The sequence below is a fragment of the Strix aluco genome, chromosome 5 (assembly GCF_031877795.1).
Source record: "Strix aluco isolate bStrAlu1 chromosome 5, bStrAlu1.hap1, whole genome shotgun sequence".
NCBI lineage: Eukaryota > Metazoa > Chordata > Aves > Strigiformes > Strigidae > Strix > Strix aluco.
Window position 1 is genome coordinate 7,331,311 of NC_133935.1, and position 12,872 is coordinate 7,344,182.

The following is a 12,872-nucleotide window of genomic DNA, read 5'->3' on the forward strand; positions in this document are numbered from 1 at the left end:
CCGGTGAGGAGCGGGGTGGGATGGAGGGGGGCCGGGGGCCAACGGGCTGGCCGGGCCGGCGGAGCCGCCCATCTCCCTCGACGGCGATGCCGCGGGAGTGAAGCACCCGGGGCGGGGGGGGGCGCTAAATTCTGACGGTATTTCTGTGGGGTTTGACAGTTTAATACCTTTGAAAATCTGCTCGAGTTTTAGAAGTATGGAAGCTCTTGAAGTACCCAGTCGTTTTAAGTGCAAGTTTTTGGTAAAATCTTAATGGAGTTAACATATCTCTGCATGGAGGTTTTTTGACCCGATTCTTCAGATCCTTACATGTGCTTTATTCATGACACGCATAATATTATTTCTCTCCTTAGATATGAGTTTACACCTCTCTTTCTGGAAAAGAATTGCAGGACTTGTCATCGCTGTCGCTGTGATTTTACTCTTATCGTGGATTACCCTAAGTGAGTGCATTTTTAAAAAAACCCTAGCTCTGGAAAGAGGAATTCAGTACTTCTGTCTCTCGTGATACTGTCTCTTCATGGCTGAGGGGTAAGAGGTATTTCCACTGGTTTTCAGCTCACCCCCACACACACACCCTGATACGGCTGCTGTTACAGAGGTTAGAATCCAGAAACGGAAACTGAAACTAAATTCTGTTACTGGTTGTCCTGGGAGAGTTGCTTCTGGTAGCGCTAAATTGACTTTTGTGGGTTTTTTTAATTTTCTGCAGGATTTCATTGTGCTGCAGCATGGCAAAATGCTGAGGAATGACAAAGCCATAAGCAGAGTTAGGGAGGCAGTACTGACTTCTTCACTTGGCTTGGCTCTGGCCTAGAAAGTTATTTTTGCAACTGAATACATTGAACGAGAAGCTGTTTAGGGTCAAATTTGAGCAGCTTCATGGCAGATAACTAGTATCTGTGTTTGCACTCTTTCTCAAAGATGGCCTTCTGCCCTGTTGTTCTCACCTGTGGTGTCTCTGGTGTAGCTGGAGCTTTGCACATGCACATGTTGGAGTCTGTTTGCTGGCACATGCCCAGCATGTGAGCATGTAATCAGGGATCACTGGACCCACCGTAGCTGGTATAACTGGAGAAAACTAAGAGTGAGCACAGTCCTTCAGCTGTATTGTGTTCACCCATAATTCATCTTATGTTCACTCATAATTCACCTTAATTCAGCGCAAGGCACAGATATTCTTCAAATAGAGGAAGCAGGTCCAGAACGTGTAAATATGTATACAATTGTATTTTAAATATGTAAGGATAAGTAAGTAACGTTCTCTTCATTTCTTCATTTGAACAAAAGATCCACCTAAATTGCCCCAGCTGGAGCCATGCCCTGAGGACTGGCTGTACTACAAGAGGAAGTGTTACTATCATTCAGGAGCCGTGGCAGATTGGGACTCCAGTCAGGAGGCCTGCTCTGACTACGGAGCATCCCTTGCCGTGATTAACAGCCGCCAAGAGCTGGTAAGGTGTCCAGCGCCTTGAATTTGCTCTGCTGCCCTAACAGTTGCTGTAACTCCATCACTTGTTCCCTTGTATAGCTTGAAACCCACCATACTATGTGGCAGACGTGTGCTGTGAGTCGGTACAGCCTACAGACTTTTTCAGTGTGGTGTGGTCTGTTCACTAAAATCCGCTGTAGAAATTCTGTTGTTACTTTAGAGGGTATTTCAGAAATTTAAAAGGCAAACTATGTACAAAGCCTGAAGGAATATAAAAATGGAGTTGTGACTCCTAATTCCTAATAAAGAGGGTGTGGTGGTTTTTTTTTAAACTGGCAATTTCTGTGTTCAATTTAAGTTAGGCAATTTAGCCTGTCCACTTGCCTCACACACTTGACGTTCATTCCCTCTCCAGGATACCCAAAAATACAGTCAGCAGCAATTCCCATACTAAATATAACTAAACTAATTGTGGAGTTTATGAACCACCAGTGCACATCTATGTGTTTTATCTTCTTGATACTCTTTAAAGACACAGTTCCTTTAAAGAGTGCTTTCTTTAGCATAACAAATGGTGTAGTGGCCAACTGAAAAACAGAAATGTGGTGTTAGTTCTGTGCACAACAGTCAATTTCTCTTTTCCCACAAAAGGTGAAGAGTGGCTGTGGTTATGTGGTGCTGGGCCCCATGGTATTGAAAATACCCAGTTTGTGCAGTAGGTTCTGCCTGTGGTTTTTGTTGTTTTCAAACCATTTTTCATTTTACTATGTTCTTTAAGCCTCCTGTTTACTATGTTCTTTAAGCCTCCTGTAGTGTCCTACCAATTCAGGATGTTCTGTACAGAAAAACAAAAGAAAACAGCACTATAGCAAGTGTGTTTTCAGAGACGATTATAGGATCATAAAGAAAGAATCGAGAAAGACTGTTTCATTCATACTGCAGATTATAAACCATGTGTGTGCCCTCAAGATGTCCTGGAGCTTGGGTTTACGTAGTCCCTAACTTTACAGTCAGAAATATAAGGAACAAGAAAACAGAATGAACTCACACACTTATATGATTAGTGTTGAGTAAAAGTGTGAAAATTGGGAAGTTGGAGGATCTTAAATGTGTGACTTGAATTTGATAGAGACACAATCCAAGAAATGATGGTGATGTAAGAGTCAAGGCAACCTGTGACAAGTCAGTCACTGTGTTCCCACCAAATCCATGTCCTTGTACTGAAACGCCATTCTCCTGGTGACACAGTGAAACCATTGTACTAGCTGACTATTGCATAATGTGATATGGTATTTCTAATGACATGTGGATGTTTTTAATGACAGGGCAGGGCAGGGTATAGGTGGATGGTCAGTAGCACTCTGCATGACTACCAACTAAGTAGCTGGGACCTCACTGACTATCAGTAATGGATCTAGGGCTCCCTTTAGTATTTCAACTAATTAAATCTAGCAGTAAAACATTAGTGACCTGTGAAAAAAAAAGTCCATCATTGTCTATTCTGTGATGCAGTTTATATCTGTGCAGTTTTTATACAAAAAGCTATATAATTATAATCATAAAAAAATCTCATATCCATATGTCATTTTATTCTGTGTTTTGTCTAGAACTTCATAATGTATCGAATACGCATAACAGACTTCTGGATTGGGCTGCGCAGGAAAGGAAACGAATTCTTCTGGGTGAATGGAGAGTCATTTGACACAAACTTGTGAGTTTCCTTTCAAGTATACTATGCAGGAAGAGAGTTGGCTTTTTTGTCCAAGTAGAAAAGTTATTCTGTTACATATTCCTCTGTAGATAAACTGGTGTATCTTACCAAATGAGGGCTGTCATGTGACTGTAAAAATGCTAATACTGTGCTAATAAAAGTAGTTATGTCCCCAGAGAAGTGGGAAAGGGGCATCATTGCTTAGTTTTTCATGTTGTTGCATAGCAGCTGTTAGGTTAGGCCTAGAGTAAGTTGTTTCTGTACAATCCCACTATATGAGATGGATAATATTTGCCTTCTTAGGAAGAATTACCAATGTTAGACATTACAAATGGTTTGAATTAGCTCGCCCTGTTGGTCTTGCAGGGTTGAACACTCAGCCAGTATAGACAGGGCCTCCTATGAACAACTGAGGTGCTCAGGACCACTTTGGAAGGTCACTGGGCTGGGGGGTTGTGTCTCAGAAGGCATCGCTTTTGCCCACTTTGTATCCCGGAGATTGGCTTCTTTGCAGCCACATCCCGAGCAGAGGCTCAGCAAAATTGGTGGGAAGAGGTGGCAGGGCCCCAGTCTGTACTGGAGGAATACTGCTGCCATGGGTCCCTCTGGGATCCTCTCTCTCCTGCTCTGGAGAATTGTGCCTTTTGTGCTCACAACACGTTGTAGACTGAAGTACAAGCACAGGTGCTACATCTCTGTGGGGATCAAAGCAGCTTGCTTTAATAGAAGGTGCATCAGAGCATCACCGTGTGTTTCACACGTGAATTCTGATCCTCCCAAGAAGCAGGGCTCATTTTAAATCATTCTCTACTTTGTTCTCCACAGTCTTAAAGACCCAGTTTTCTAAAGAATAAGAAATAAGTCTTCTAATTTTTAGACCAAAGTTCTGCTCTAATTTTTATTTTTCTCTTGGTGTTTTAGATTTCACATCAATATAACAAATGATGGAGACTGTGTCCATATAGATTCATCCTTCATCTCTACCAGAAGGTGCTCCTCAGTCAGGAACTGGCTTTGCACCATTGGTTGGTTTAATCCCAAGACAAGCTCTTTGTAGGGAACAGCTGGCTGTGCAAATACAGAGACTTTCTCCTCAAGAAGTTGGAATTCAGAATACTGAAAGTCCTTGCTGTAGGAAGTCCACAGGGGCAAGAGGTGCCATGGTGTGGATCATAGCCAGACTTCTCCAGGAGAAGCAATAGAGGGATTAATAGTGACTCCATGTGAAAGAGGTAATTGCTTAAGAAGTGACAGTGACGAGGGGAAATGATGATACAACGGCCGTGGCAAAGAACGGAAGTTGCTTCTTGGTAATACATTTCATTGTTGAAAGGGCTGAAGGACACAGGAGTGGATACTTTCCTTGAGAACTCTTCACAACTGCAAAACCTACTTTTTTAGGACAGCTAAAAACATTATTACAATGACATGAAGGTCCTATTGAAAATGCAGTTCATAGGGAACCCAGTGATGTGTTTTTTCCTGTTTTCTCTGGAGCTCGGTAGTTCTTTGTCTGAAATCTTTTAGTTTGTCTTTGTGGTACATGGATGAGACTTCATAAGGTGTTTTTACTTCCCTTCCCTTCTTTTTTCATGGGGTTTTCAAATGTGATTGGTATGTAATGTCCAAAGATATAAATGGGAGCTTTGTAAACCAGGAAGGCAGATAATGACTGGGTCTTCTAGTGAATGGCACTGATGTTACAGGGCGTATAGAGTGGGACAGGTTACGGATACTCTTTATCCCTCTGGACCTATCTGGAAACATGACTGCTACTACCCAAACTTCCCTGAATATGTGGCTGCAATAGAAAAGTTCCCAGACTGAATCACGCACAACTGTGGGAGGGCTGAGAAAGTCAACTGGATTTAGAAGTGGGGAGACATGTATATGTAGCATGGAAAGGGTTCTAGGGCAGCTTAAAGTGAGGTACTGTGGTGCTTAACTGTTTGCCTGTGCAGGGGAAAAAAAGCTTTTATTGTCTCCAACATGGCTATTTTAGTGATTTGTGTGGGCAAGGATAGTTTAACAGTTCATGGGACAGATTGTGAGGAACCGAAGGAGTTAATGCCTCAGTCATTGACAGGGAAAGCCTCAAGGACAAATTGTGGCTTTTGTGGTTAGTCTAAGGAATGAATTAATAGATTAATCTGTTTACATTCTTAGTATAATGCCTGCGGATGGGCAGTGGGGGCATAGGAGGCTCCCCAGGAAGGTCTGTGGTTGGTTCCTTCCTGTTCACTCTTAGATTCAGCAGATACTTGTACAATGACTGCTTCCCAAGATACATGATTTACAAAGGGTGGTTACTGTCTTTAAAAATGTGAACCAGAGGAAAGGCCTTTTAAACTAGGAAAATGTTCTAGTCTGGAAACAGAGTACCATGTTGAGCTCAGAGAAGCCCACAGGGAAGATGAAGCGTCTGGCATATAGATCTCCAAAGAAATGGGAAGAAGAAATTGCAGATTGCTATAACTGCACTTGGTATTTATCCAGAAGATGTACTTCTTTGGAGGGAAAGAAATAGGTGAGAGGAGAAGCTGGAGCAGAGTATTCAATATATCTTTGCTTGTCGTTCCCCAAGAAAGGACAAGAACAGAAGGGGAAGCACTTTGCAAGGAACCACGGACAGGGGTTAGATTGCCAGGGTAGGGACCTGTTTCCCACCACGTGTCAAAAATCCAGTTGAAAGAGTCAGCATAGAGTGCCAGAAAGGGTAAGAAGTCCATTTTGCTGTCTCTGTAAATTGCCTTGTAAATGTGCCAATAAATACTTCCAGTAATTGCTCCTAGTGATGCTTTTGGTCTCTGCTTTTTGTTGAGCTTGCTCCTCTGCTTTAGGATTGTGGTAGTCCAAGACTGCTCTGTTTAGCTTGTGATACCTGCTTCCTTATGTGTGTTTAGTTACTGTCTGTAGGTGGGCACAGAACATTTTTTGACAGTGAAATTAGAACTCTGTGTAGGACCGTGACAGAGCCTGTGAATTCATCGTGAGCCTGACTGACTCTGCAGGGTCACCCCTCAGAAGGGTCACACCTCCTCTCACACCCCAGCCCAGGGGCTCAGGACCCCATTTCGACTCAACCAATCCATTGGTTTCCCAGCTTGACCCCAGACCTGCCCTGATGATCCGGATGCTTGGCTGAGCCAGGCCACTGACTGCATCTTCCCTGCTTGCATTAGAAGTCTCACGGCAGCTAAATTGCAGCTAATTGCTAATATCTGATTAAATAGCTTTAAGAAAACTGAAACCCATGTGAACTTCCCCTCATTTTAAGTTGTTTTGTCAAGGAAAATTGCACAATATTCACCAGTGTTGTGACCTTCCCAAGCAAAGTTAGATGAGGAACATAGCAACAGAGACATACAAGAAGGGATGTTGTAATGCAACTCCAACAGGTGAATTGCTGAACACAATTTCCTTTTTTAAGTTTTCAATTAGTGTAGCAACCCAGGGGGAAAAAAAACAAAAAAAACCCAAAAAAACCCAAACAAAACAAAACAAAACAAACAAATAAAAAACAAAAAAAACCCCACAAAAAGTTGAAAATAATATTTGGATAAATATTGCTGTGTACATTTCCTGGATTACTTATCTACTGTGATTAAAATTGAAATGGGCTGGATGAATACTTTATTTCTTCCTCTTCTAGGTTATAAAGTTCTTGTATAGTGAGGTCTTTGGCAGGCAGATCAGTTCTCACTCCATGATCTGCACAGAATCCAACGTACTTGTCTGTGATCAATTAATACAATAGTAATTAGATTTGTTATAACAGTTACATTACATGCATTTTCAAAAGTAGTTTCCCAATTCACCAAATAACATTTTCCACCTCCCAAAGTATGAAGTTCCCCTGTGATTCCCCTGTGCTTCCCTACCACACTCAGACACGCTGTGAACATTGTCAGCTCCCAATGGATTCATGCTATCCCTAATTCAGTAACTGATGGAAAAGTGATGATTTTCTTTCAAAAGAATTGACTGGTACAGGCAAATAAACTCAGATGGTGAGAAATAATCAGCAGTTGGGAGTTTTGCACAGTGCTAAACTCCAGGGGAAGAGCAGAAGTTTGTGGCAACTTAATCTCCTGCCCTGCAAATCTGTGGCCTCTTCCAACAGCAAAACTAAAATAAAGTCAATCCCCATTTCAGCTGGACTAGGTTGCAAGTTCCATAAATTTTAGGGTCCATCATCATGTCCTCCCACCAAGAGGTGGTGGGACCTGCTCCTGCAAAAAACATTATGCCATGATTTCACATCACGTTAAGGTCTGCACTGGCATACACACTGTTGCATTTCACCGTGCTTGGCATAACTTTTATCTCGGGGGAGGCACGAGTACCCACTTTTACACCTCTCAAGTTGCAAACCACACACACAAGCCTTTACACTGGCTTTGTGCTTGCTGTGGGAAATGTAACCCAGCAGAGAGGTACCATGGCATGGACGTGCACAGCCTGGTTGGGTGTGAAGTCTGCCAAAACACCACCCAGAAAAATGCATCTTTCTTGCTGCTGCTTCCCTTTAGCCCTTATGGGGGCTAAAGGGAGTGGGGAGAGCGCAGGGTGCACAAGGCAGATGTGCAATATGAATCTCTACCCTGCAAAATCACTCCTGGCTTCAGCTGGAGCTGCTGGGTTGGGTGCCTGTTGGGCCAGGGCAGCTCTTGAACACTTGGATGCTCTACGGCATCTCCACAAGGCAGGAGGCATCAGTGGTGCAGCTGCCTCTAGGCAGGGGGAATTCACACTCCTCGTGGCCATTCCCTGAGTCAGGCTGATTGGAGTCCACTTCTTTCCATCCTCCCCAGACAGGCTGGTCCTTGCTTCTGCACAGCCATTTCCACACTAACTGCTTTAGCAATCGCTTCCAGTCACTTCTGCTTCCTTTTCCAGACTGCCAGGCTGTGGGGAGGGAAAAGAGGCTTAAGCATGGGTGCTGATGAGGAGGTCCGAGGAAATGAACAGATCTTCACAGTCCAACGGGGAAGGATTACAGGAAGGGTACTGGGAAAGGCCTGATGAAGGACTTCCTGCTTGCAGCTGAGACTGATGAAGAAAGGTTTGTACTTCAGGCAGGTTGGATGTGCAAGGTGACCTTTGAGAAGTCTGGACTGAACTCACTACACAGTTGTCAAGGCAGCGTCCCATGTGTGCTCACCATTCACTGTGGTGAAAAGGAAGTAACCATTATATTTGGAAACCAGTGACCCTTAGTGGTCCCTCCAGCTGCCTATGGCCGCTCAGCCCAGTGTTGGGCTATTCACAGCTGGAGATGCTGTGGATTGGTGGATGCTCTGTCCGCAGCAGATACTCTGGTTGAGTTGAAACCTCCAAGTATTGAGCAATTAATCCATGGGGAAGCTCTGCCACTCCAGCTGGTCTCAGGCAGATCGGTACAGGGAGCATATTCCCTCTCCTGGGCCTGTACTGCGCTGCTCTGGCCATGAAGCGATATATGACAGTGGCTTTGTAGGGTTCAGGTGCTGTGTCTATCTTGAACAGCTGAAGCAGAATAAATGTGTAACTCAGATGAAGTTTCCCCCCTCCATGACCTGGGTGCCCCAAAAGATTTGTTCAGACCAAGGATGTCACATCCAGGGCAGGCCTCAGAGCAGAAGACCGAGGGAGGAAAGTGGGTGCCTGGTTGGTTCACTGTCTTTAAGTCTTTTGTGCATGTTTTTCTGGATACCACAGGAAAATATCTGTCTAGGCTAGCATTAGCAAAGGAAGGAAATGACAGGGAGAGGTAGGAGCACCTGTCTGTTGAAAGAACGCAGTGGGAGCCCAGCCATCATTTAATGCACAAAGGCTCAACTTTATTAGTACTCACACTCCTTTTATATCTACAATAATCAGTTCATACATATTGCAAAAAGTGAGCTCCTTATAGGTTGCTAAGGTTAGATACATTGGTTGCTAAGGTTAAATACCAATCCCTCTCCTTATGATTTCTACAAGGCCTTGTACATAGTCTTGCTTCTGTTCTTTGTTCTTCTTTGATACTTTTCGGTATTCTCCCATCACGTCGCCGTTGTCAGCAGTTCCTCGGTGCTGTGCCCTTTCTCACGTAGCCAGTTGTTAGCAAACTGCTCCACATCTCCCCTGTTTTCTTTTTGCACTTGTGCTAAAAATATTGCAGAGGCAGTCTTCTGCAGGGCCCTTTGCAGAAGACTGACAATACATGGCAACATCAAAAGCACAGTCACAATTACCAAGATCATGACCCCTATAGACTTGATCAGAGATATTAACCATCCTGAAAGTCCCCATTCTTTTAACCAGCTTTCAATCCCTAATCCATCTACTTGTTTCAAGCTGTGTAGACCTTCTTGTAATTTCTTAATCTTTGCATGGACTGAAGAATAATTGTCTGTCAGGTTCATGCAACACATTCCTTCAAATTCCTCACATCCATGGCCTTGTGCTAAAAGCAAAAAATCAATTGCAGCCCTGTTCTGTAAAGTAGCATGTCTAACACTATCAACATCAGTTAAAAGGCCACTTAAAGCTAAAGAAGTAGCGTTAGTCTGTTTGCTAAGCCAACATCCCAACTTATTCAAAGTCGTTAAGGCATTTGCAACACCAACTCCTGGTGCCAATATGGAGGCCGTTATGATCTGGCCTGGATTCCAGAATTCAACGTTATCTCGACAAGAACTTTCAAACCGATGAACGGTCCTTGGGACTCGCTTATGTTTTCGAGTCATATTCAGAATCATTGACACATTTGGTGTTAATAACGTGAGACGTCCGAGGCTACACGGGCCTCCATTCAGTTTAGATGGGACGCCTCCCCAGGCACGATCTCCACAGATTAGAAACACACCAGGAGGTAATGCAAGAGGAACAGCAAAAGATCGTGAGATGTTAGTCGAAGTATAATTGCACCAAGCAGTTGAATTATGATAAGCAGCATTAGTTGCATTCACATTTTGCCCTCTCCGTGTGGTGTTACAGGAGTAATTAAAAAACACACAAGCATCCATTATAACAGAGCCTAGCAACTCTAGCTCTTGGGGTTCTTGCGTAACCTGTGGAAGGTGACTATATACACCATCCCAATTATCTGTACAATTTTTTGAAGAGTTGCAAAGAGAGAAAGCCTGAAGGGTTTGTGGGATTGGCCATGTGTCTACTGGCACTCCCACCAAACAGGTGGAGAATGGATTTTCCGGGTTCGCAGTAGAAAGGCACAAGGTTTCTTGATGTGTCATATTTGCCAAAGTTACCCAGATATTCTGCTTGGGTTGTGGAACTACCCATCCTTCAGCCTGATGCAGGTTCCAGCACAGGCCGAACACACCGAGCAGGAACCCAGCGAGGGCCGGCATCTGTAGAGACACAAGCATAACCCCTGCCCCAGGTTAATAATTCACATGGTCCATTAAACTTAACCATCGCCCAAACTACTGCCAACAGTTCCAAAGTTTGTAGTGTGTCTTGTGCTGTGGCTTTTAATATCTCGTGTTTCCATGTATTATCTTCCTGCCACGTTATAGCTGCTGTCTGAGATTTCTTTCCTGCATCTGTATAAACTGTGATGGCATTCGGAATCGGCGCCTGTTGTCTTTTTGGCTGTTCAATCCAATGTAATTGTCCTAACCATCTCAAAGGTTCCATAGATAATTGATCAGTTGACAACATCATTGGCCCATTTAACATGGCTTCCTGCAATGCTATGCTATTTGCCAGGTACCATTGCATGGTTTCCTTCTGCATTGGACAGTATATGAATTGAGGTTCTCTTCCACTTATTTGAATAACTCGCACACGACCTTTCTTTACTAAATTTGCTAGTGCCTCAATTTTTTGAAGTAAAGATTTTGATTGTTGTAATGCTGGCGTGATCCATTCTAGCACCCATGTCTCCCCCGTTTTCTTTTTAGATTGCGTAATAGCTCCGAGCAAATGCTGTGAACCCATCCACACAAGTATGTCCAGGGGGAGCTCAGCATCTCTCCGACGCACTTGTCCAGAAGTAATACGGTCCATAATCTGTTGTAGCACTCGCTTCTGGTCTGCTGATAAAGACACCACCTGTGCAGGGTCATTTCCTTTTAACAGTGGTCGTAATTGTTGTAAAAGTTCGTTTGGGATGCCCACTATAGGTTTTAGCCATTGTAAATCTCCTAATAGCTTCTGAGCATCGTGCAGTGTTGAGATTTCAGGATTAATTGTCAATTTTTGTGGTGTTACTATTTGTTTCATCAAAGACAATCCCAAATACTTCCATGGAGCTGTTTTTTGTATCTTTTCTGGTGCAATTACCAATCTTTGCTTTGCAAGGGTGTTTACAATTTCTTTTATCTGTGTTTCTGTAAATGGTTCTTTCTGTGCAAATAATATATCATCCATATAGTGATAAATTATAACATTAGTCCATTTTTGACGTAATGGCTGTAAGGCTGCATCTACAAAAATCTGACATAAAGTTGGACTATTTCTCATTCCTTGTGGTAAAACTGTCCATTCAAACCGTTGATCTGGCCCTTCTCTATTTATTGTTGGTAAAGTGAAAGCAAATCGGCGCATGTCCTTTTCATGAAGCGGAATCGCAAAGAAACAATCTTTTAAGTCCACAATCAATATAGGCCATTCATAAGGTAACATAGCTGGATTCGGCATACCTGGTTGTAAAGCCCCCATTGGTTCCATTTGTTTGTTTACTTCCCTAAGGTCATGCAAAAGTCGATATTTGCCTGATTTCTTTTTTATGACAAATATCGGAGTATTCCAAGGACTAGTAGATAATCTTAAATGTTCTTGTTGATATTGTTCTTGTACTAGCAGGTGTGCTTGCTCAAGACTTTCCCTTTTTAGTGGCCACTGCTTTACCCATATTGGATCGTCAGATGTCCAAGTTATAGGGATCGGGAAAGTTCAAGCAATGGCCATTAGAATAAATGGTGATCGTTTGTCAAAACTATTCCCATTTGTTCTAACACATCTCTTCCAATTAAACAGTTTACCCCTGGAGGTAATTGCACTACAGCAAGCACCGCTGTGACTGTTTGTCCTTCAATTGTTAATTGTAGGGGCGGCGTTCGATTAGCTAAAGTTAAACCACCCACGCCAGTGATGGTGGTGGTATGCTCTTGTAACGGCCAGCCTTGTGGCCAAGAGGAAGGCGACAGTACGCTGGAATCTGCGCCTGTGTCTAACAACCCTTCCACAGTTATTGCGTTACCTTGAAATGACAGGTGAACAGTCTTTCTGGGTCTCGTACTCAGATTCAGTGTTAGCAGGGTCAGGCTTCCTGTAGATCCGAAGCCTTTGTTTCCGCGACTCTCTTCAGTCACTGGTCGTATTGTTTGAGTCACTTGTGGCAAGGGCACCAGCTGTGCAATCCGTTGTCCCTGTGCAATCTTTACTGGTGGATTCAGTGTATATGCCATAATATAGATTTCACCTTCATAATCTGCATTGATAACTCCCGGTAAAACAAATAGTCCACATTGTGATGCCGATGATCTTCCTAATAATAAAGCTCCCATGGCTCTCCCATTAATAATGATAGGTCCTCGTACATTCGTAGATATTGTTTGAGGATTATTTGTTAACAGGGTAACGTCTACTGCTGCTGCCAGGTCCAACCCGAGACTTCCCCGGGTGGCGGGTTGAAGGACTGCGCTGCGGCTGCTACCGAAGTCTGGAAAGGTGCAAGGGCTGCCATAACCTGACTTTGAGTAGCCTGAGCCTGTTCTTTCATTTCTTCCCCTAATT

General features: G+C 43.4%; 1 protein-coding gene across 4 annotated transcripts in view; it reads left to right on the plus strand.

The window, feature by feature from the left end:
- Positions 1–12,872, plus strand: part of LOC141923962 (C-type lectin domain family 2 member B-like) — a 29,583-nt gene that overhangs the window by 1,147 nt on the left and 15,564 nt on the right. For 3 of the 4 annotated variants that reach the window (XR_012623438.1, XR_012623437.1, XR_012623439.1), the window contains exons 2-5: positions 354–443; positions 1,291–1,454; positions 3,040–3,143; positions 4,065–4,375. Coding sequence is in view for 1 of the 4 variants with exons in the window: in XM_074825727.1 (XP_074681828.1) it covers positions 354–443; positions 1,291–1,454; positions 3,040–3,143; positions 4,065–4,200 (494 nt within the window). In the remaining 3 variants the exon portion in view is untranslated. Of the gene's footprint in view, positions 1–353; positions 444–1,290; positions 1,455–3,039; positions 3,144–4,064; positions 5,933–12,872 lie in introns of those variants that run through there. The other variant, XM_074825727.1, reaches the window with a different exon arrangement.